Source organism: Gossypium hirsutum, chromosome D08, assembly GCF_007990345.1.
Source record: "Gossypium hirsutum isolate 1008001.06 chromosome D08, Gossypium_hirsutum_v2.1, whole genome shotgun sequence".
Classification (NCBI taxonomy): Eukaryota; Viridiplantae; Streptophyta; class Magnoliopsida; order Malvales; family Malvaceae; genus Gossypium; species Gossypium hirsutum.
In genome coordinates this window covers 31,522,446-31,548,905 of record NC_053444.1, presented here as the reverse complement: position 1 = coordinate 31,548,905, position 26,460 = coordinate 31,522,446, and the positions used below count along the sequence as shown (strand labels likewise).

General features: G+C 33.5%; 1 protein-coding gene and 1 non-coding gene across 2 annotated transcripts; one reads left to right on the top strand and one right to left on the bottom strand.

Annotated features, from left to right (window-relative positions):
* Positions 1-6,614: 6,614 nt before the first annotated feature.
* On the top strand, positions 6,615-6,719 carry LOC121220533 (small nucleolar RNA R71). The gene has a single exon (XR_005917744.1). It is a non-coding gene; the product is annotated as a small nucleolar RNA R71 (small nucleolar RNA).
* A 15,006-nt stretch (positions 6,720-21,725) lies between these two features.
* On the bottom strand, positions 21,726-22,427 carry LOC107907456 (uncharacterized). Its single transcript, XM_016834853.2, has one exon. The coding sequence runs from the start codon at positions 22,425-22,427 to the stop codon at positions 21,726-21,728; it is 702 nt and encodes a 233-aa protein (XP_016690342.2).
* Positions 22,428-26,460: the final 4,033 nt, after the last annotated feature.

Below are 26,460 nucleotides of genomic sequence, written 5' to 3'. Positions count from 1 at the left end.
ACTGTATTATGTATAATGTCAATTAAATTGAATGTTAATATATGATTTTATTGAAAATGAATCAATATATATGTTATTGTACAAGTTATCATGTTGTGAGACGATGTAAATCCAACGGTGTATCGGTGATCATCGACCAATGAAAAGGGATAGCTTCGACTATCGATTATGAAAAGGGATAGCTTCGGCTATCGATTATGAAAAGGGATAGTTTTGGCTATCAATTATGAAAAGGGATAGATTCAACTATCGGTTCTGAAAAGGGATAGCTTCGGCTATTGATTATGAAAAGGGATGGTGACAACCATCAACTATGAAAAGGGATGGTGATGACCATCAACTATGAAAAGGGATGGTGACGACCATTGAATATCAAAAGGGATAGCTTCGGCTATCGATTATGAAAAGGGATAGTTTCGACTATCGATTATGGAAAGGGATGGTGACGACCATCAACTATGAAAAAGGATGGTGACGACCATCGATTAATGAAAAGGGATGGTTTCGACCATTGAATATGAAAAGGGACGGTTATGACCATCGTTCAGCATCCTTTGTGTGAACGAACATTTTATCTAAGATTGCCCTAAGAGGCCCGAAAAAGAAAAGACTCAGATTGTTCGACCAAGCAACACAGCTGCGAGAGGTAGACCACCTCGGAACCCTGGAAATGTGGGTAATAGCCGCAGTGGGACAAAGGACTCTGCTGTGAGATTCGAGGCACAAGCACCGGTTAGAGCTTACGCAATCTGTGCACGAGAGGAAGCTTCAGCACCAGATGTTATCACTGGTACATTTTCTATTTTTTATACGGATGTTACTGCTTTGATTGATCCGGGATCAACACATTCGTATGTATGCACAAATTTAGTGTCAAGTAAGAAATTGCCTATTGAGTCCACTGAATTTGTGATTAAAGTAATGAACCCCCAAGGTCAGTATGTGTTAGTTGATAAGGTTTGTAAAAACTATCCTTTGATGATTCGGGGTTGCAACTTTCTGGCTGATTTGGTGATATTACCATTTGATGAGTTTGATTTGATTTTGGGTATGGATTGGTTAACTCTGCGTGATGCTGTTGTAAACTGTAGACGAAAGCTTATTCTGTTAAAGTGTCAGAACAGTGAAGGTGAAATGCTTCAGATTGAATTAGATAAACTGGATAGTATGTCTAATGTTATTTCAACTTTGTAGCCCAGAGATATGTTAGAAAAGGCTGTGATGTGTATGTTGCTTACATATTTGATTTTAAAGTTTTTGAGTTGAAGCTAGAATCAGTTCCAGTGGTATGTGAGTATGTAGATGTGTTCACAAACGAATTACCCGGGTTACCACCGATCAGAGAGGTTGAGTTTGCTTTTTTGTTAGTGCAGGGAACATCTTTGATATCGATAGCTCCTTATAGAATGGTACCTACAGAGTTGAAAGCACAGTTGCAAGAGTTGGCAGATAGGGGTTTTACTCAGCCCAATATTTCTCCTTGGGATGCTCCTATTCTATTTGTTAAGAAAAAGGACGGATCTATGCGATTATGTATTGACTATCGACAGGTCAACAAAGTCACGATCAAGAATAAGTATCTATTACCGCATATTGATGATCTGTTTGATCAGTTGAAAGGTGCAATACTATTCTGAAAGACTGATCTTCGTTATGGTTAGTATCAGTTATGAGTTAAAGACTCAGACGTGTCGAAAACCGCGTTTAGGACCAGGTACAGACATTATGAATTTCTTGTGATATCGTTTGGATTGGCTAATGCACCTGTAGTATTTATGGTTTTGATGAACAAAATTTTTATATCATATTTAGATAGATTCATCGTGGTATTCATCGATGATATTTTGATTTATTCACAGGATGAGACAGAGCATGCCGAGCTTTTGAGAATTGTTTTGCAACCTTTGAGCGAAAAGAAATTATTTGCTAAGTTTAGCAAATGTGAATTCTAGCTTAGCAAAGTTCGATTTCTAGGACATGTTGTATCAGTCGAGGGCATTAGAGTTGATCCGAGCAAAATTTCAGTTGTTGTTGATTGGAATCCTCCGAAAAATGTATCTGAGGTTAGAAGTTTTCTGGGATTAGCCAAATATTACAGAATATTTGTCATTGGATTCTTGATGATTGCTACATCGTTAACGAGATTATTGCAAAAAGATGTTAAATTTCAAGTGGTTTGAGAAATGTCAACAAAGCTTTAATGAATTAAATACATTGTTAACCAAGGCACCGATGTTAGTTCAGCCTGAGTCAGGTAAAGAAATTGTGGTCTATAGTGATGTTTCACTAAATGGTTTGGGTTGTGTATTAATGTAGGAGGGTAAAGTAATAGCATATGCCTATAGACAGTTCAAGCCGCACAAAAAGAATTATTTGATGCATGATATAGAGCTTGCAATGATTGTTTTTGCTTTAAATATTTGGCGACACCATTTATACAGAGAAAAATGTCATATCTTAACAGGTTACAAAAGCCTGCAGTACTCAATGTCATAGAAAGATTTAAATTTGAGACAACGCAGATGGCTGGAGTTATTGAAAGACTATGACTTTATCATTGATTATCATCCGGGAAAAGCTAATGTTGCTGCTGATGCTTTAAGTAAAAAATCTTTATTTTCCTTGAGGGTGTTGGACACACAATTGACCTTGATTGATGACGGTTCGATCGTAGCTGACTTGAAAGCTAGACCAATGTTCTTACAATAGATTTACGAAACTCAAAAATGCAATGATGTGTTGTTAGCCAAATGGAAACGGATTGAATCTACTCCTAATTCAGATTTTCAGATTGGATTTGATGATAGTTTATATTTTAAAGGAAGAATTTGCATTCTGAGAAACTCTGATCTCATTCAAAAGATTTTGCAGGAAGCTCATAATAGTAGCTTGTCTATTCATCATGGTACCAATAAAATGTGCGGTGATTTGAAACAAAAGTATTGATGGAAAGGTATGAAACGAGAGATCTTAGAGTTCGTATCAAGATGTTTAGTTTGTTAGCAAGTTAAAGCTGAAGACCAGGTACCTTCTGGTTTGTTACAACTAGCGATGATTCAAGAATATAAATGGTAGCACGTCACTATCGATTTTGTATCAAGATTGTCTTTATCTCTGAGAAAGAAGGATGTGATTTGGGTAATTTTTGATCATTTGACAAAATTCACGCATTTTATTCCAGTGTGTATAGATTATTCACTCGAGAGATTGGTAGAGTTATATGTTGCTTAGATTGTCAGATTACACGGGGTGCTAGTTTCTATCATTTCCGATAGAGATCCACGATTTACGTTTCGATTCTAGAGCAAGTTGCATGAGGATCTAGATACTCATTTTCATTTTAGCACCACGTTTCATCCTTAGACCGATGGTCAGTCCAAATGAGTGATTTAGATACTCGAAGATACATTTCGATGTTGTGTTTTAGAGTTTGAAGGTAATAGGGAAAGATTTCTACTATTAGTTGAATTCGCATACAACAACAGTTATCAATCAAGTATAAAATTGGCACCTTACGAAACTTTGTATGGTCGAAAATGTTGAACTCCATTGTATTGGACTAAGCTCAGTGAAAAAAAGCTTCACGGGGTTGATTTGATACGAGAAACCGAAGAAAAGGTTAAAGTAATTCGAGACAGTTTGAAAATAGCTTCAAATCGACAGGAGCCTATGTAGATTTAAAAAGAAAAGACATTGAATTTCAAGTTGGCGACAACGTATTCTTTAAAGTATCGCGTTGGAAGAAAGTTCTTTGATTCGATCGTAAAAAAAAGCTAAGTCTACGGTTTATCAGGCCGTATGAGATTACTGAAAGAATTGGGCCACTGGCTAACAGATTAACTTTGTCGTTAGTGTTAGAAAAGATCCATAATGTGTTTCACGTATCAATGTTATGACTATACAGATCAGACTCTTCGCATGTAATCTCACCTATTGATTTCAATATTCAACCTGATATGACATACAACGAAGAACCGATTAGAATTTTAGCTCGAGAGGTTAAATAATTGAGAAATAAAAGCATAGCTTTAGTGACATTTCTCTGGAAACGACACGGAATAGAAAATGCCATTTGGGAACTGGAAGAAGCTATGAAAGTGCAATACCTGAACCTCTTTTTTGGTAAGATTTTCGAGGACGAAAATTCCTTTAAGGGGAGAGTTTTAATAGCCCATTTTTATTGCAATCGGAATAGTGGTTTGAGGACCATAAATTTCATGTGAAAAATATTTATTTTATTTTTTACATTAATGACTACGATATGTTAATTGTGTCGTATAAAAATTTCGTTAAGAAATTTTAACATTTGCATGTGTAATTAAGTGAAAAGGACTAAATTGTAAAAGGTGCAAAAGTTGAGTTTTATTACTTAAAGGTATCAAATGGCTATAGAACTTTAATGAAAGAGGACTTATATGGTAATTAGTCCATTTATGTGTTAGTGGACATTCATGGATAGGTTTTATTGAAATTATTAAAATTTTTAAAGGTTCTTTTGGTAATTAGGTAATTAAGGTTAAAATAAACAAAACAAAGTCTTTTTTTTCATTCATCTTCTTCATCCACCAAAATTGAAGAAGAAAGAATACCGTTTAGGGCTTTGAACATTCGGCTATCTCTCATTGCTTGCATGTAAGTGATTTTTGTTCTGTTTTTAATGATTTTTATGTTTTCTAAGTCGTTGTGCTTAATCTAACTAGCCTAGTGACTAATTTTCAAAACTGTTAAAGGTTTAGGGTTTTGCCGTGAATGTGTTTGCGTGATTCTTGAAAATTTATGAAATATTATGAATAATTGTTGTTAAATAAAAAACTTTTGTTTAACACGAGCATGAAAACGGGATGGGACACGGCCATGTGTCCCTATTTGGAATGGACATGGCTTGAGACACTAGTGTGTGTCTCAACCGGATAAAGCACACAGCCTGGCCACACGGCCGTGTGACCCCTGTAGTGTGAATTTTTCCAAGTTTTCCTTAAGGTTTCATATATTCGTAATTTAGTCCCCAATCGTTTCTAAAGTGTTTCTAAGGCCTTGAAGGCTCGAATAACGGTAAAGATGCATGTGTTTCAATGGATTTTTCTATGATTATGAAATGTTTGGAAGTGAATGATTTTAAGTTGTTTTTATACAGTAATGCTTCGTAACCTTATTCTGACGACAGATACGGGTCAAGGGTGTTATAGAAGACTTCAAAATTCTCAATCTAATGGGGCGTACCTTTTGTTTTTCAGACTTGGTCATATTAATTGAGAAAGAATCACTAGATTTATGAAAGACAACATCTTAAGTTCGCTTAAAGAAGTTGATCGTCCATAATGTGAAACTTGCTTGGAAGGTAAGACGACTAAGTGATCTTCTAAATGCAAAAAGAATGAGGGTTGGAAAACCCTAAAACTTGTGCACACTGACAAATGTGGCCCCATGAGCATTGGTGGAAGAAGTGATTAAGAGTATTATGTAACATTTATTGATGACTATTACAACTATGGGTATGTATACCTAATGCACCACAAGAGTGAAACCTTTGATAAATTCAAAGAGTTTCTTGCGGAAGTGGAGAAAGAACTAGGTTTACCCAAAAAGACATTTTGATCTTATTGTGGTGGTGAATATTTATCTGATAAGTTCTTAGGGTACCTCATACACAATGGGATTCTAACCCAATTAACCGAGCCAAACACTCCATAACAAAATGGTGTGGCAGATAGAATAAATCAAATATTGTTAGACATGGTATATTCGATGTTATGTAATTTGAAGCTGCCAATTTCTTCTTGGGGATACACTGTACCAATGGCTTGGTATATTCTAAATAATATGGCAACTAAGGCAGCATCGAAAACCCCATACGAATTGTGGTATGGCAGGAAATCTAATATTAATCAATTTAGGATTTAGGGATGGTCGACCCATGTATTGGATAAATATGCGAGGAAGTTGGACTCACGAACAGAATTGTGCATGTTTATAGAATATCTAAAGGAAAAAATGGTGGTTTGTTTTATTTCCTAAATGAGCAAACTGTTATAGTCTCAATTCATGCTACTTTCCTTGAAGAAATTTATATAAACGGCTTCAAACATCGAACTAAAGAGGTACCCAAGGAGCTTTCAGGAAATATACAAAACATTACAAAAATGGTTCCATAATCAACTCCTAATAGTGGACTTGCAAATGATTAGTAGTAAAGCAATCCTCGTCACAGTGGGAGAGTCTCTCGTAGCCCTACATTCTTCCAATTTGGCATAAGTGTTTTTAACACTGAGTTTACTGAACATGAAGATGATGACCCACTCACGTATAACGAAGTGTTATAGAGTGTTGATTCCAAGCTCTATGAAATAGTTATGAAAGCTGAGATGGACTTTATGTATTTCAACTTAGTGTGGGAACTTGTAGACTTACCAGAAGGGATAAAACCCATAGGGTGTAAGTGCATCTACAAGAGGAAAAAGAATGCGGATGGAAAAGTGGAAACTTATAAGGCCAGACTTGTAGCAAAAGGTTATACTTAGAAAGAAGGCATCGATTATGAAGAAACCTTCTCTCCGGTTGCCATGCTGAATTAAATTTGAATATTACTATCCCTTGTGGCTGCTCTCGATTACAATATTTCATGGTGAGGGCATTCTCGTAGCAGTTCCTTAAATCTATTCCATGCGTCATACAAGGACTTATCATCCACCTTTTTAAGGAAGTGATCTCATTTTAAAACTTAGCATTCTTGCTAGGTGGGAAATATTTCATAAGGAAGCATTTTACTAACTCTTTCCATGTGGTAATGGACTCAGGTGGCAATGAGTTCAACCAAGCTCGAGCTCTGTCCCTTAGTGAATATGGGAAGAAATTTAACCTTAGTGCATCTTCGGGTACTCCGGCTAACTTGAAGGAATCATTCACCTCCATAAAAAATCTGAGGTGAAGGTAAGGATCTTTAATAGGCTTCTCCACTAAAAAGGCATAATGTCTGAAATTTTTAGAACATGAATTGGCTTAAGCTCAAACTGTTGTGCCTCGTTCTCGAGCCGTCTAATTCCTGGATTAAGCTTATTACATAGTGGCACGGCATACTGTCTTAAGGGTCTATCCCTATAATCAGCAATAAAGATAGGATTTTGAGCATGATTTACTCCATTTCCTTGGCTTTGATTTTCAAAATTCATCTCTTTGGTCCTTCTTTGCTTTACTTGGCTTCTCCTTTGTCTGAAAGCCCGTTCTATTTTAGGATCTATGGGGAGTAAGTCGAGAATTCGATCAATAATCTTAAACATCTAAAAAAATCACAAAAAATAATTAAATAGAATATATATAGAAAAATAAACCAAAATACAAAATTAACAATTTCACAAATAATGTCTTTTAAAACAGTCCTCGACAACGGTGCCAAAAGATTGGAACGACGGAAATGTGCAAGTGTACACAATCATATTAAGTAATAAAGTGATAAGTATGTCGAGTTATCATACCTACAGAGACTGTATAAGTGAATATTTATGAAATATAAATTTAAACAAATTAGTAAAGAGAAATATATTGATCTGAAAGAGGTGATCTACTAATTAGGAACTAACTAAAATAAGTAAGTGTGTTAGATTAATTTCATTCTTCAACTTAGAATTATTAAAACTATGTTCATGTTGTTACGAATAATTTCATGTCAACTTGGTCTTTTGCTAACTAATGCATATACATACTTATTGAATTGATCAAATAAACCTATTCCTATGTTAAAATAGTTAATCAATTCATAAGCAAGTATAAGAAAGAGTGAACGAAATATATTTTTATACTAAAAAAATTAATCACAACAATCTTACAAGTTATGCAATGCAAGAATATTGTTTAATATGATTGCTAATTTAACCCTCATTTCCTTGGAAGATTAAACATGCACCAATTGGATATTTTGTCGATTAATTATAATTTAAATTTGATTAATGATTAATTCAATTGCTATATTACAATTATAATGAAAGCATAACATAGGCATGATTTTATCTAATTGAACAAATTATCAAGGTCTATAAAAATACAAACATGATTTTAACAATTTAAGTGGATAGAATGCAATCAATCGAACACAATCAAGAATTAAGTCATTTTAATTAAAATAAAAGAATCAAAACAATAAGTATTCATGTTTATGATCACAAAATAAACTTAAAAGATATAGAGAAAGGAACTAGAAGGCAAATTTCGGTGATTCTCTAAAGCCAAACTAGCGTGCTCCTCTTCCACTCGGCTTGTTCTATCGATCAACAGCCTTCAATAATGCTTGATTGCTGCTACCTCAAAAGGTGTGATAGCTCTTTCTCAAAAGGGGAAATTGGCAAAGGGAAAGGGAAGAAATGAAAGGCATAGGTGAATGAAGGAAAGAGATGAGTTAATGATGAATGGTGTGTGAAATGAGAAAGTCAATCAGGCTATTTATACTTGAAATTGGAATCTCAAGTTAGCTAAAAATAGCATAAAACGGCCAACCCTGGTAGGTGGAAGGAGTGATAGAATGAGTTTGCTATTTTTAGCTTGGGGCTTGAGTGGAAAATCTAAAAAAGAGAAGAGGTTGGAATGAAAATTGGGAAGCTTTAGGGGCTATTTTGTAAGTCTTGAAATCGAATAAAATTAGCTGATTTGGTTAGCAAGTTGGGACGGTTTGGGCTACTCTCTTGGGCTTTTCTATCCTCCCCCTTTATTTGTTCAATTCAAGCCCTTTTTCTTCGCTTTAGACTGTCCACTTTTTTTGAAAATTTTTAATCGGGCTAAATGATTCAAGAAAGTTCAAGAGCATAAGTTTAAGTCCTCCATGACTATTAATTCATCAACTTTTCCCCCAAAGATGCCTCGACAATTAATTCTTTCAAGGTGACTACTGAGTTGATTTTCACCCGTTGTGCAAACTGTCAGAAATAACCTAAATTATGCAAAACTATTATAAAAATAACTAAAATTAAAAATATTTCATAAATTAAATTCAAATTAATTATTTTATAATAAAAGTATAAAGTTCGATAGAAATTACTTAGAAACTGAATGAATTATTGCTCAAAAGAAGCTGAAAAAGTCTACATATTTATTTTAGTGTTTCCACACCCTAAACTTAATTCATTGCCCGTCCAAGTAATGCACAAGTTGCAAAAGAAATTTAATAGAATCACCTTTTGAAAATTTTCTTTAAAAATCCTTTCTTCCCACAATTATAAGTTTAGTAAAATTGAGCTTGAGAACAAAATTTTTGAAATCATGCCACTTAAGTATACATATTATTCAAATTATTATCAATTATTATCATGATAGTAAGAATAAACTAAATTTTCTCTCAATCAAGATATGATAAATTCTTAGGTCTTTTTGATAGGTTGCAATGTGGCTTGGCTAGAGTTAGGTAAAAGATAGATAATTTTAAGCTAAAAACCATGGACTCAGCTTGCATTGGACCTTCAGAATAAATACTTGCAAATTCACCAACTAATTTTTCACTTGAGTACACATGCTCCTTGTACATCTATTTTTTTGAATACATACTGTCTCTTATTTTTTTAACACGCTCGAGAATATGACTGTATGTACTATATTTTTTTTGAGCATTTGAAACTTCTTCTCGACTCCTCCAAACTTATTTTTAGAGAATATTTTGGATAGACTGATTCTAGTGTTTGGGACAATTTAGAGATAAATATCAAAGAACAGATGACTCATGCATGAAAAGTTCTAATAAAATTAGGCCATAGAGTTTCAAAATCAGGTTTTAAGGGATTAATATTCATTAAGGTTCGCTTGGAAGGCTCAAATGGTCCAAACAAAGTCTGCCAAAATCATTTTCAAAATTCCATGCCTCCTATGATTTTGCCTCAAGAAATTACTAAATCAATTATAGAGACTTAAACTTTCATGCATGCTTAACTTTTCTATGGAATTAAAAATTCATGGTTTGATTTATATTTATCAATAGTAACATTTATTTCATAATTCAACTAACATATCAATTATTGAGATAATAGAACTTTATTTATACTAATGTTTAGCTTAATTAAAAAATTAAATTTTTTTAACAATATATAACATAATCCTTATTGGATAGAAAAAACGAATTCTGAAATAAAAACAATTTCAATTTTGTTGGTCCCCCTACTTAAGATGAATAATGTCCCCATTGTTAAAAAATATTATATAGAAGGAACGAAAATATAGAAGTGAATAGATACTGTACAACAGGTAGAATCCTAGGAAAAGAAAGTGAGTCAAGTTTGACTGCTTAAATACTAAACTTTTCTTAGAGAGATCCAATCCTAGATAGGTTCATATCTATTGCCACACTTCTTATTTTGAAAATTTTTTAATTTTATTAATGATTTGAACCTCTTGTTTTATTATGGGAGAAAGAGAAATATCTTAAAAGAACTTAAAACTAAAAATATCCTAAAAAGTAAATAAAGTAAAGATTATATCCCCATTTTTATTTATTTGCAGACTCCTCAAAATCCAACCCATCTTTTGCTTCATCTTTCTTGTTTTTGCTTGAATGGCCTCGTTCCTTCCTTGACATTGGAGTCCATGGTTTGAATATAAAGTTTGGAAATTTAAGCACAAAAACAAATGGGTTATGAAATATTTTTTTCAAAACAACTCTAATTGAATCGTTTCGTATTTTTTAGTATATCCTATAAACTTATTGCTGCCACTACATATGTTGTAGTAAGTCCATCAACTTTGACAGCTCATCTCAAAGATTTGGGCTAGACTAATGAGTTCTAAACGTTGGGGTAGCCATGTCAACGTCAAAAATTGGTCCAGTTTGTTCTGTTAAGTAAGGAATTTAAATTGGTTGCACTGGTTCTGGTTCTATAGGAATATCCTGTTCTTCAGTTGATTCAACTTGATTTTGTAGAATAGAATTTCCTGCTATTCAGACAAGATCCCAATTGGTGATTATACCTTGTCTAAGTCCTATAGTCTTTACGTTTGTATAAATAGTCGTTTTCAAACATAAAATTTTTATCGTAAAAGGGAAATAGCTTGGACCTGAAAGTCTTGTGGCATAGTTTTAAATTTCTTTTAGAATAATTTTTGCCACATTAATGATCTTTGCTATCATAATTGAGTACAGCAAGAGCATTCGTTCCACTGAAATCATCGTCCCATGTGATATAGGGATAACACTAAATCGAAAAAATACAACCATACATTTGCTAATAGGGTCAAGTATTCTCTGCAACAAATATGAGTCTTCTGTTTCGACACAGTCCATCTAGAACCCAAAATTGTGATTTCTCGTAGAATTTCTTGCAATTTCTCCACCTCAATATTTTCTATTATGGAATAATATTCATTGTCTTCTAAATTAGGTAATTCATAAAATTCGTTAATGGAACTTGGGTTTAGAGGTGCCTTAACTCCTCGAATGAAAACTTCTATTAAAGCACTTAAAGTCAAATGCATAAAATTCCTGAACTAACTCATCGTCCGAATTCGGTCTTTTATCACAAAATGTTTCTCATTTTAAAGCTTCAACAAGTTTTTGAATGCTCGCCATGAAATCGGTGTAATTACTTTTTCCCAAAGTAAAACCTTTCTCCAGAAGAAATTTTTTGTTTCTTAAAAATTCTCTCATATCTTCCCTTTGCTTCTTCCAAATGGAACTTGTCTTGTGATTCTTCGATTTGGAAAGATGCTCGAGTTCTTTTACGTGGCATGATTTAACCTTACGTAAGAAGGACACACGTAATAATTTCTCAAATTTTAATTAAAATAAAATATTAATAATTCTTATAAAATTGAAAAGTAAAATAATCAAATTAAATTAAAATTTTGGGAAGAAATTTCTTACCACCTTTCTAATAACACAAAAATAACTTGGAAGTGAAGCAAGATTGCGTCGGGCTAGGGTTGGAGGGTGATTAACTACGACTTGGATGCTAGATTTGGTAGGTGCAATGGCTTATGGTGGCTGCTGGTAGACAGTTGAATGGTAGCTTAAAGGGCATGGAAAGGTTCAACAAGGCCAGTGGCTACTTTGGTAATAGCAAGAAGATTGCTGCAGCACACAGTAGGAGAGGTTTTAAGGTGCTGCTCAATTTCCTAGCTATTACTTATAGTGGCTAGCAATTAGGGAAGGAAGAGGGCCGACGGTGGTACAACAAAATTTACTAAAACAGTGGTGGTGGAGAAGAAAAGAAAAGGGTGAGGCCGACAATACTAGGGGTTTTATGGGAGAGAGGTCGGCGGTGGAGAGAATGTATAAGAAAAGAATAAAGGTGGTGGTATTTAAAGTGTAAGTAGGAGAGTGTTTAACTGAAACTCTGAAGTAAAATAATAAAAAAATATTACAACTCCTAATGCTATATAAAGTTAATAATAATAAATATATAATATAAAAAATTAATATATCATTTGTCACTATCTTATTTACTAGAATTAAAGATTAAAAACTTTTATTTTAGCTATTTAAAATATGTACAGAAAATACAACTAATTATTGAAAACAATTTAATTAAGTACCTGTATTGAAAAATAATTTCAAAAGAAAACAAAAAACTAACACTTGGATCAAAATTGACCCTTTTATTCAGCAAATTAAAATTTATTCCACCACTTAAAAAATATTTTCTCAGAAAATTATTTTAAAATCAATTCTCAGGAAAGATTGGAGGGGTCACAAATGGTCCCGCTTAAATTCCAATCTCCTAGATAAAATTTATTTTAATATAATGATTTAGAACATATAACCTATGTTAATTATTTGAAACTAAGATTGAAAAATTAAGAATCCGTTAAAATAAGCGAGGCTTTATTTTGTTCGATTTTATCACCCCAGTAATGTTTCAAGCATTGAGCATTAACTTTGGAATTACCTTTCTTACCGTGAAGTTCAACAACCCAATATTGGAAAACTTGATGAATAGTGAATGGGTCGGGCCAACGAGATTCTAACTTACCTGGAACGGAATTTAATCTGGAATTGAACAACAAAACTTGCTGACCTACTTCAAATTCTTGAAACTGGATGTGCTTGTCATGCCATCATTTCATTCTCTCCTTGAACAATTTGACTTTTTCATACGAGAACATTCAAAATTATTCTGACTCATTAAGTTGAAGCATTTGTTTCTCTTTAGTAAAGTTGATATCCAAATTGAGCTACCTGAGAGCCCCGTAAGCTTTATGCTCTAACTCCAAGGGTAGATGACAAGCTTTACCAAAAACCAATCGATAAAGAGAAAACCCTAAGGTGTTTTGTATGCTGTCCTGTAGGCTCATAAAGTATCATCTAGTCTTTTGGACCAGTCTCGTCAATTTGGACAAACTACCTTCTCAAGTATACCATTTACCTCTTTATTCACCAATTTAGCTTATCATTTTTTTGGATGGTAATTTGTGGCAATCTTGTGCTTCACTCCATGTTTAATGGGCAATGATTTAAACCTTTTGTCCATAAAGTTGGACCCTGTCACGCACTTTGTGCAAGTGCACACAGTCTTTCAAGTAATAATTAAGTAAAATGAGTTATCGTCTCCACAGGGAGTGTTTAAGCTTTACCAGTTTAATTGCAAAATTTATAATTAACAATTTGATGTAAAAATTCAATAAATATTGATGATTAAATTTAATTGAATGCAAAGAGTGATCCCTAATGCAATTTAACTAAATGTATGAATAAAGTCTTTAGTAACAAAAATAATCAACATTATATGGGCTACGATAATTATATTAATCAATTTAATTTACTTTATCATGCTTAACAATGTTCAAAAATACTTCCACTGAAACTTGATCTTTAACGAGTTTGGAAACCAAATTAAGTCCTTTTGAATTCTTTTACTTAGTTAAATATCCATTTTACTGTTCATATTAACTAAGGGTTTCGTAGCATTTATGTAAGGTCATGGGGACATTTACATTTGCAACAGTTTAATCACATAAACATAAAAGCTATGCAAGCCAATAGAGTTAACAAAAGATAATACGAACCTCAACTTAGTCGGGTTTAAGGATCTGAATTAAGCATTGCACTTTTCAATTATGTGTTTACTAGCCATCATCTGGTTAGGATAGCTCATCTAGTCTGAGTGCATCCAATCACGTATGAATGAAATGCATCATGATATTAATTTAAAACATGATTGACTGAGGCCTAAACATGCTAAACATGAATAAAATAAATCTTATTAAATTAACATAATCATCCTAGAGAATAGGATTTAAAACTTCATAGTTGATGTTAAAAAGAATAAACTTAAAGCAAACATGATTAAAATAAATAACAAGATGAAAGAGTAAACTCTATTTAGTTCAGCAGCCTTTTGGATCTATTTTGATTGATTCAGTTCAGTAGCCTTTCGGATCTATTTTGACTGGAGCGCTCCTCTGTTCTAATTGATGATTCGTTCTCTAAGTGTTTAAGGGGTAGTCAGCTAAGGAGTGCTTTTGAAAAATCTTTTGAGGCTAAAGAATGGAGGAGGGATGGACGACTATGCAAGGGAAAAAGGGAAAAAGAATTGAGATGAAACTAAAGAGAGTGAAACAGGAATGTTGAGGAATGAGGGATAAACTAGGGATGACAAGGTATTTATAGGTGAAGGTAAGGGTTTGAGTTTACTAAAAATAGGTTTAAATTTCTTTCCTTCCCTCTCTCATGTGGTCGGCCATGCTTCAAGGAACAATGGATGACCAAGTTTTCTGCATTTGAATTTCAAATTCAAGCTATAGAGTGGATGGTTTCAACAGAGAAGTTGTTGGGCTAAATTCTTATTATATTCCAACTGTAGGGACATTCAAATAATTATCCCAAAACATATTTTTTGCAGCCACCTTTAAGTGCTGAATTTGGTCTCTTAGTTCCCCTTGTTGGACGATTCTTCAGTCGAAAAATTTAGCAGACATGTCCATCTTTCTTCACCTTCTTTATTGGGTAAAGTAATCAACCTCATGCCCCAAATTGCATGATCATGCCGCCCACATGGATAACTTGTACATGTCCATGTTTTATTCATTTAAATCATGTCTCCAATGGACTTTCTACATAGTGAAAAATACATACATTAATAATTTAACATGAATTAATATAATGCATGAAAACCATGTAATTAAACATAATTTCACATACTTTCTAAATTCTTGTCTAAAATTACTAATTAAGTAAATTTCACTTATTTCAATAATAATTACTCAAGATAAACACATTTTTTAAGTAAAAATATGGTAAAAATATATAGAAAAACCCTATACAATTTCGAGTTTATACACTCCAAAACTTAAATCATTGCTTGTCCCGAATAATATTCATGCACAACATAATTTTTGCTAAGGCAATTTTTGCAAAATAATAAAGCGGCATCAATCTTTGAACATAATTATGCATCGACAAAATCATGCTAAAAAAATTCTTTATTGATAAGTAGCTTGAATGCAAATATTATTTCTAACTTTATACTAAGTACATTATAATGTCAACATGAATCATAGTTTGCATGCATTTTCAAAGACATACATAACGTTCACCAATCAATATGTTTTATTTATAACCTAAACATAGCAATCCCAAAGTTTAATTAGTGGTCTTCATAAGTTGAGTTTAGTAATTCCTCTCCACTAATGAAGTTGGTATAATCATCCAATCAATATGTCTTTTATTAGGTTTTAATAGGGATAAAGAGAAGTGAATTTTGAGGTTCAGTCATCTTAACCCAAATTTTTCTTGGATCTTTCTGTGTCACACCCTTCATAAAATTAGGTCTTTAAAACACCCCCAAACTTATTTTGAGCTCATACTCAACCTTTATTATTTTTTCAGACTTTGAACAAACTTGGCTCTTTATTTTTGAGATTCTAATCAATCTTTTCTTTGCTTTTTATTCCTCTGAACAAACTTACCTTCATCTTGTTTTTCTTTTTTGTTTTGAATAATGTGAAAAACATGTACATCTTTTCATATCTGCTCTTAAACTTTGATCACTAAGACAAATTCAGTTAAGATAGGTGCAAAAGAATAGTATAAAATCAAGAAAGATGATATTGTGGCTTCTAATGTAGGTACTTTGCAATAAATAGGCCATTAAGCTCAAAAATTAAGTTTCAAGGGTTAATTTAGTAAGGTCGGCTTTAAAGGCTTAAACGATCCAAAGAAAGTGTGCCTATATCATATTAGATTCTTATACCTCCTAGGATTTTGCCTCAAGAAAGTTACTAAGTCAATCCTAAAGACTTCAACCTCATACATGTCTATTTCGAAAGAACTCAAATTTTCATGGCAAATCCTACATAAGACTAAGATCACACAAGCATTCCATCACTCAAGATAACATGTGAATAACTTAGATAAAATAAAAAATCATGCTTGCATTTAAACAAACATATGAACAAAAATTCTTTCTGAACATTCATTTATTTTAGCATACTTAAGTAAAAAGATTGAAACATGCTTCAAAATTCATGCGAGATGCCTTAAGCCGATTTAAAAAGAAGCAATGTCCTTTTTTTGAAAACAAAGTAATCAATGAAAACTTAACACCAAGTAGGGTTTTAAAAAAAGAGAGGTGAGTCATAAAGAATGCTTAAGTACAAAGTCTTTCTCACAATCCAATCCTAGACATGCTCATCCCATTACCACATCACTTTATTTTCTTTCTATTAAAGAGGCATTGAGCTTATTTTACTCATGCTTGTTCTTTTATGATGCGAAAGCAAAAATTCTAACTAGAAATAAAAATAAACACCGAAAAATAAATAAAAACTTAAGATAAGAAATTCCCCCTTTTATTTATTTGACTTATCCTCATCATCTTCTTCCTTTGAAGTTTCATCCTCGCTTGCATTCTAATCTCTAACTTTTGCATATTTCCAATAAGGTTGTTGTTGGTTATGCATAAATTTCATCATATCCATCATAACTGACAATTCTGATTTCATCACAGTATTTAAAGAATTAGGCCTAGGAATAGTCAACTCAAGATCAACACTTGGTTTAACTGGCTCATCATCATTCAACTCTTTTCTTCGTTCAGAGAATTCTACTTCCTTTATTGGTTCAGGTTAATTCAATTCTTCCTCCGATTCTACTTCTTCTGTCTCATCAACTGAGTCAGCTTCCGTTTCAGATTTGTTCGATGACTCATCAGTTTTTGGTTTTGTTAGTTTACTCAATTCAGGTGGGTTTAGCTCATGGACATTCTCCGTTAACCTTTCAAGATCATGAGCTATGATACAACCTTGAACATACGGGCCCTTCAGGTTTGCTTTTGTCTTAACTTAGGCCCTTGAGCAAGGTGAAGTGATCAATGATTGGAAGTAAACACTTTCGGTCTTCTTTTTGGCACAATCATGAATCTCCTTAAGAATGATGTTCCCAACATTGGTAGACCTTTCTATCATAATTGCATACAAAAAAAGAATTCACCCCATCGAGATGGTGGAACTGTGTGAGATAAGCATGAAACTATATCGAACAAAGTAAAATCATACCTTACCCAACGAATTTAAATATTCCCTTTGGAAGGAATGACTACCATACTTCCACATAATCCGTTAGGGTTCCGAATTTGTCACAACATTAAGTACTTGATAAAGAAAATACAAATTTATATTTGTCATCTTGGCAAATTACTCATCTTTTTTAACATAAGGTAGGTTAAACAAATCATTAATAGACATAGAAGTTAGGGGTACTTTCTTCTTGCGAATAGGAACTTCAGTAGCATCTGGCTTAGTCAAATTGGCATAGAACTCTCAAACTAAGTCCTCATCGGGTAATGATCGTGTATCGCAAAAATAATTTCAATTGATGGCATCAATCGTCTTTCGAATCGACAAAGGTACAACCATCATATCATTGTTTTCCAAGTTGATACCTTTTTCCAGCATCATAGGTTGATTCTTAAAGATTGAATCAAACCTCTCTTTCACTTCTTCATATTGAATCACAATGGGATTTTAGGCAGAGGTCTTGGAAGATCTAGTTCTTTTGTGAGATGTAGATATTTTTCCCAAAAATTAAGCAAAATTTCAGCACAAGGAAGGAATAAGAATCGACAATGGGTTGAAAGCAAGGTTTTGTGGTGGCAATCAACTTGCGGCAGTGACAGTGATAGGCATGTGACAGTGATAAGAATGCAATGACAAAAGGGCTGCTCCGGCAAAAGTCATGCAGCAATAGTACTAGGGGCTTGCAACAAGGAAAGAATTTTGGGGAAAATTTTGGGATTTAGGCCGATGACTAAAAGGGAAAAGAATGAGTGGTTGAGGGTTTAAGCTAATGGCTTGAAGGGTTGTGAAAATTATGGAGGTAGAGGGGGATTTATATATTTGTGAATTAGGGTAAACTGGTAGCAAAATTTTAGCTATCTAAGTGACTTGGACGACAGGTATGGATAGAGGGAAAAAGTGGTGGAAAAAATTAGGGTTTTAGGAAAATTTTATGGACGACATTGATGGGGTAAATTTCTCCTCTTTATTGTTTAGGCCCTGAGCCCAAACTGTATTTACAAACTAGACTACTTAGAAATAAATAAACTGATTAGTACTTGGGCCAATTTGACCCCCTTTATTAAACATAAACAAATTAAATTAAAAATAAATACAAAGATAAAAATGAAAAATAAAAATTTTAAAACTAATTAGAAATTTTCTTTTCAAATAATTACATTAAATTAATTCCCAGGAAAGGTTAGAGGGGTCACAATGGTCTGATTAAGTTCCAATCTCTTTAGACATAATTAATTAAGCGTACTAATTTAAGAAAATAATTTCTAACTTTTTATTAAAAAGTAGGTTTTTGAAAAATTAAGAGTCTCTTAATTTGAACGAGGTTTTAATTCACTCAATTTCACCATCCCAGTAGTGCTTAAGATGTTGACCATTAACTTTAAACGTACCTCCATGGTTGTCGTACAATTCTACAGCTTCATATGGATAAAATTTGTGGATGGTATAAGGTCCTTTCCATCGGGACTTGAGCTTTCCAGGAAATAACCTTAGCCTTGAATTAAACAACAACACTTTCTAACCTTCTTTAAACTCACGAGGTTGTATACAGTTATCATGCCATCTCTTATATTTGAAAATAACCTCAACTACTCCAACTCATCGAGTTGTAATATCCTTCTCTGACCAGCTTGCTTATATCAAAATTCAATTGCTTCAAAGCCCAGTGAGCTTTATTCTCCAATTCAAGCAGAAAATGACAAGCCTTTCCAAAAACTAACCAATAGAGAGTCACTCCTAATGGTGTCTTAAAAACAGTTCGACAGGCTTATAGTGCATCATCAAGCCTTCAAAACAAATCTATTATGTTAGGGTGCACTACTCTTTCAAGAATACCTTTGATTTATTGATTCATCCTTTCAACTTGCCCATTCAATTATAGGCGATAGGCAGTAGTAATCTTATGTTTCACAGCATACTTGTCAAGCAACAACTTAAGCCACTTATTTACAAAGTGAGATCATTCATCACTAATTATAGATCTAGGAGTCTGAAACTGTGTAAATATATGCTTATGTAGGAATCGCATGACTACCTTCGCGTCATCAGTTTGGTATGCCTCGACTTCAACCCATTTGCACACATAGTCCATAGCTACCAATATATACTTGTTCCTATAGGAAGAAGGAAACGAGCCTAAAAAATCAATGCCACATACATCGAAAAGTTCTATCTTTAAATTATTTTCCAAGGGCATCTCGTTCCTTCTTGATATGTTTCCGGTTCTTTGGCATCTATCACAATTTGTCACATATTCATAGGCATCTTTGAATAATGTAGGCCAAAAGAACCCAGCTTGTAAAATCTTTGATGCTGTATGTGAACTACCTAAGTGTCCCCTACTCGGAGATGAATGGAAGTGGAACAAAATCTTGTCAATCTCACTTCTAGTTACGTATTTCCTAATTATAATATCTACAAATTGTTTAAATAAAAATGGGCCCTCCCAAAAATAGTACCGACTATTGTGAAAGAATTTCTTCCTCTGTTGATATATCAGTTCTTGAGGAATTCCACATGCTATGTAATTGGCAAAATAAGCAAAGCAAGGTGTTGCATAGATTCAAATTACTGTAAAGATATGCTCATCAAGAAATTTCTCATTAATTGGAACAAGTGTAGAAGTTATCTCATTTTGTTCCAGCCTTGATAGATGATCGACTACTTGATTTTCAACAGCTTTTCTATCTTTGATCTCAAGGTCAAATTCTTGGAGTAAAAGTATTCAACAAATTAGCCTCGGTTTAGCATCTTTCTTCATGAGTAAGTACTTAATGGCAGCATGATTGGTAAATACTATAACTTTGGTCCTATAAGGTATGAACGGAACTTGTCAAAAGCAAAAACTATAGTAAAGATTTCTTTTTAAGTTATCGTATAATTGATCTGGGCTCCTGTCAAAGTTCTACTTGCATAGTAGAAAAGATGAAACACTTTGTTCCTTCTTTGACCTATCACAACTCCCACGACGAAATCGTTTGCATTACATATCAACTCGAAAGGCATGTTCCAATTAGGTGTAACAATTATTGGGGATAAAATTAACCGATTTTTCAAATTTTCAAAAGCTTCTAAACATGTTTTGTTAAAATAAAAAAAAAAACATATTTTTTTTTTCTAAAAGCATACATAAAGGTTTAGAAAATTTTGAAAAATCCTTGATAAATCTACTTTAGAAACCGACATGGCCAAAGAAACTTCTAACTCTTTTCACTCTAACTAGAGGTGGTAATCTTTTAATTACATCCATCATTGCTTTATCCTCTACAATTCCATTGTTGGAAATTTTCTGCCCTAAGAAAGTTCCCTCTTTAACCATAAAATGGCACTTCTCCCAGTTAAAGACGAGATTCGTCTCCTCACATCTTTTGAGTACCTTAGCTAACTTATTTAAACAAATATCGTAAGTATTACTATAAACAGAGAGATCATCCATGGAAGCCTCAACATAAGTTTCAAACATATTAGTGAAAATTGCCATCATATATCGCTGAAATGTGACAGTGCATTACATAAGCCGAACGACATTCGCCTAAAAGCAAATGTACCATATGGACAGGTAAAAGTAGTTTTATGTTGATTTTCTAGGTTTATAGCTAGTTGGTTGTATCCAAAATATCCATCTAAAAAGTAATAAAATTCGTTACCTGCCAGTCGATCTAGCATTTGATCTATAAAAGGTAAAGGAAAATGATCCTTACGAGTAGCTTTATTCAATTCTTTGTAGTCAATATAGATTCTCCAACCCGTGATAGTTCTCATCGGGATTAACTCATTTCATTCATTTTTGACAATCTTGATTCCACCTTTCTTCAGTACACATTGTACCGACTTACCCAAGAACTATCTGAGATGGGGTAAATAATTTTTGCATCTAACCACTTAATTACCTCTTTCCGAACCACTTCTTTCATGATATCATTAAGCCTTTTTTGCCTATCAATGTTACATATTTCACCTTCCTCTAAAATAAATTTATGTATACAAAAGGAAGGACTTATACCTTATATATCAGCTATGGTCCAACCAATTGCTTTTTTAAATTTCTTTAAAACAACAATCAATTGCTCCTCTTTATGCTCTGTCAAGTCCGTTGAAATAATCACAAGTAAAGTAGAACTATTATTGAGATAAATGTATTTTAAATGAGATGGAAGTACCGTTAGTTTGAGTTTATGCAATTCCTCGATTGACAATTTGGGTTGTATAAATTCTCGAACTTCTAATTCTAGCGGTTTAAACCGCGATGGTTAAATATAACTCTTCAGATAGGCATCCATCAAAGCCAAACATTGATTAGCTTTTTCATATTCTAATGGTTCAGAATCTAAAGCATTCTCCAACGGTTCTTTTTCAAAATTTCTTCCCATAGAAACTAAGGTTTCTAATTCCTCCATTATTGAACACTCTTTCATTGAATCAAGAAATTTCATTACCTTCAAAACGTTGAACATTACCTTATTGTCTTGAACTCGCACCGTGAGTTCGCCTTGTTGCACATCTATCCACATTCTTCCCGTGGCTAGGAAAGGTCTCCCCAGGATGATCGAAACTTCCTTGTCTACTTCAAAAACCAAAACAATGAAATTAGTAAGAAAACTGAATTTATCGACTCTTACCAAAACATACTCGATCTTTCCTTTGGGATATGCTAATGATCGATTTGCAAGTTGAAGTGTCACAATAGTGGCTTTTACTTCACCTATTCCCAAAAACTTGAAAATAGATTTGGGCATCAAGTTGATGTTTGCTCGTAAGTCACACAAAGCTTTACAGCAATATGATTCACCAATTTTGCAAGGTATCGTAAAGCTTTTAGGATCTTTCAATTTTAGAGCTAGCTTGTTCTGTAAAAACGCAGTACATTCTTTTGTCAAAGCGACAGTCTCATACTCACTAAGCCATTCCTTCTTGGACAAGATATTCTTCATAAACTTCACATAGTTGGGCATTTACTCTAAAGCCTCCACCAATGGAATGTTGATATGTAATTGTTTTAAAACATCCAAGATATTTTTGAATTCTACCTCTTGTTTCCACTTATTCTACTAAAGTCTTTGAGGATATGGAACTCTAAGTTGATATAGACAACTTTTCTAAGGAGGTAAATCTGTAAAAGTAGATGTTAGCTTTTTAGAATTCACTAGTTTAGGGTTTACCTTATCAGATTTTTCAACCTCTGATTTTTTTGTCGTAGGAACTACAACTATTGGTTGACTTTCCTCCTTTTCAAGAGGCTCATCTTCAACCACAACCTCCATAGGCTCCAAAATCTTACCACTAGTAATCCTATCACTTTGCAATGCTCCTTACCCAGAGTTCTCAAAATTTGTATATCGCTTGTGTAACACCTCTAACACGTATCCGTTGTCGGAATAAGGTTACGGAGCATTACGGGATTTTGCGTTTCAAAACCATCAAAAATATAAATCACTTCACAACATTAATCATAGAAAATTCCATCAATAACATACACACTATCCCTTATACGAGCCCTTGAGGCCCTAAAAACACATTAGAAACAATTCGGGACTAAATTGGAAATACTTAGAATTTTTCGAGAAAAGATGGAAATTATAAAACTACAAGGGTCACACGACCGTGTCTTAGGCCATGAGGACATTCAAAGTAGGGACACATGGTCGTGTCCCAGCCAATGTAACTCACAGACTTGGGTCACACGGCTAAGCCACACGCCCATGTGCTAGGTCGTGTACAATTTAAAATTGCCTCACACGCCCTTGTGCCAGGCTGTGTGCTAGGCCGTGTAACGGCCTGACTTGCCAACCTTTGAAAGCTACAGGGGACACACAGTCTTGTCGCCTAGTTGTGTCACAAACGACTGAGACACATGCCCGTGTCTCTGCCCGTTTGGATAAAAATAGGTCACTGTCAAGACATTTTTCTCATCCAAACATGCATCCACCAACAAAAAATTTTCCACACATAATCAAGCACTGAAAAGTGCACCAAACCATGTTATAACAAGCTATCCAATTAAGGTACATAAGCATACAACCAGTTCCCAAAAGGCACCTCAATCACAACCATTAAACAAGTATATCCATATGCATAAATTGGCCTAAAGTTCAACTAACTTATAACTAAACTTATGTCATAACTTACCACTTTGTTTACTTATCAAATTTCACACCAAAAGTACCAAATATGCCATTTAACATTTAGCATCATAAGTCATAAATACTAACTACATTTTTTAATACCAAAATGACCATATTCAACTTCCATCATCTAAGCATCATAAAGACTATAAAGACATACATCAAAAGGCCACATGCATATATCCGCACATCAACCAAAACACCTATACATGTGCAAATTTAACCAATTATCACTTAACTTGTTTCCATGCCAAAACATAACATAATTAATACATAACCAACATACCATATTAGATTCATGCCATATCTAGTTCAAAACCTTTCCAAAGCATACCGTATCTTGTCCATGTTGAGGTCAATTGATCATATATATCACTTTGGCCATTCAAACATGCTTTAACACATTTCAAATTAACACATATCAACAAGGCACCAAATGTACCAAGGCTACATCACGAAAACAACAAATACATGCCAAACACATCAACTAACATTTACCTAATCATCAACCATAAGCTTATCTATACATGCCATTATAACTGTTGGATAGTGTGATAGATCTACGACGAGATTCCATCCCGATCAAGCTTCCGATAATTTGAAAAAGTAAAGGAAAAACAACTACGTAAGCAATGAATGCTTAGTAAGCTCGTATAAACTTTAGTCATATCAATCCATTTCAAATATGAAATTTATACATATCAAGAATAATCCTATACCGATATCACAAGATTCATGAAACCATATTCAATAACTCACAAAGTGATTAAATCCACAGCATCACATATACATATCATCCCTAACAAATTAGGATTTTAAATAACTGTAAACCCTTACAATTTTTCTTATTTTCATTTGCATTTCATTACTTTTCATTGCATTTACTTTCTTTAGCTTAAATAACAACATCAATTCAACTCATCATTCCTTTTTTCATCATTTTACACTTTAAGCATGAACTTACTATTTCATTACATTTTCACACCCGTTTCATATGCATAACACACAAGACATAAGCATATCATCAACCATAGCCATAAGCTAGTGCATTTACACATAGCTCTTTTGGAATTAATCGCATGATAATCCATTTTGTAAGAAATTACATAATTTAAACCTTACCACTCTTTCATGAACTCAAGCATACTTCCATTTGGGCACATACCATTATAATGCATAACCTATAAATTAACAAGGCATGATCCAACGAAAGCTTTGCCAAAGCCTAAGCATTCACACCAACCATGTTAGCATACAAGATATAAATCATAGGCACATTAACATGAATAGCCGTTTAATCTCAACATGTATCACTTGAATCTATTACTCATCTTAACTTACATAATTTCCATGTATCACCATATCAAGGATATTCATATAGTTTCATGTCTTAATTCATATCGTTTCCTTTACCATTTCATTTGCATAACACATAAGGCATAAACATAGCATCACTTAAATCATACTTTTCATAATCATGAATGTTGTTACATGAATCATCGAATAATTGTCGTAGTGAAATCAATCAGAATCCTTACCAGTTCATCCCTTTTCAAGCCCGTTGAACCACTTAGAATAATATTGGATACACAGGAAAGCTTACACAAAGTGTGCTAAACATATAGTCGTAGCTCATAGGAGCTTTAAAATATGTCTGCTCACACAAGTTGTCGATCGGAATGTAAGCTACACGATGCTCCTCACACAGGCTGTCGAGTATTCATAACTAATGCCAGACCTCAGCCATTGGTAAAAAATTCAAGACTGGCATCTGAAACATGGTAACCTGGGTCTACTCACACATGCTTCTAGTCGGAACGTAGCTACACGGTGCTGCTCACACAGGCTATCAAGTAGCCGTAACACATGTTAAAAAATTAGCCACCAGTAGGATGTTTAGGACCAGCACCCGAATCACGGTAACCCTAATGACATGTGATTTGTATCCTATATAGTCCGAAGATTCAAACGAGACTTGATAGCTGTCGTACGTCATTGAATTTCCCTCGTTTCATTGCAAGATAAATTGCATAATAACATATATATCAATTCATTTTCAATAAAATTCATATAATAACATTCAATTTAATCAACAATATACATTGTATAGTTCGTACGAACATACCTGGCTAAATTGCCGAAATACCAAAGTTTAAAGGCATTTTGGTAATTTTCCATATTTCTCGATTTTCCACTCGATCTTGATCTAAATTAATAATTTCATCAAATCTATTAATTTAGTCAATAAAAAATTCATTTTATGAAATTCAGTCATTTTTGACATTTTTACAAAATTGGGCCTAAAGTTTTACTTTTATTCAATTTAGTCCTTAAGCCCAAAACATGCAAATTAACCATTTTTACACAAATTTGAGCTTATCCAAATGTTCATGGTATCCAAAAAAAACCTATTGACTGGCAATTTAACGTCATAGTAATAATGTGCAAGCGTACACTATCGATGCAAGTATATTAGACAAATGTAAGTCTGTCGGATATCGATCCCACAAGGATGGTAGTCTTTTATCTATTAATATTGGTGCAATAACTAGTTATAAATAATATAAATTGTGAGGATAGTTTTCGATGCAATAACTTGAAAACAATAAAATAAAATATGATATTGATAAACTAGGATCCCCAACATGAATCTTCAGCAGAATACTAAATGCTCACAAGGTATAAAAGTGTAGGTGATTGTCGAGACAATAAAATTCAATGTAAATCTTACCCAGTGTCACTCATCTATTTAATATGAGACTTAAACATGCATATTAACCTCACCTTCCGATGATGGCAATACGGCACTATTCAGAACAAGTGGACCGAATTCCTCTAATCCTCACTGAACTTTCGTTGAAAT

Excerpts from the sequence above, each read along its gene's own strand:
- LOC107907456 (XM_016834853.2), bottom strand. The coding sequence starts at position 22,427 with ATGCCCAACTATGTGAAGTTTATGAAGAATATCTTGTCCAAGAAGGAA.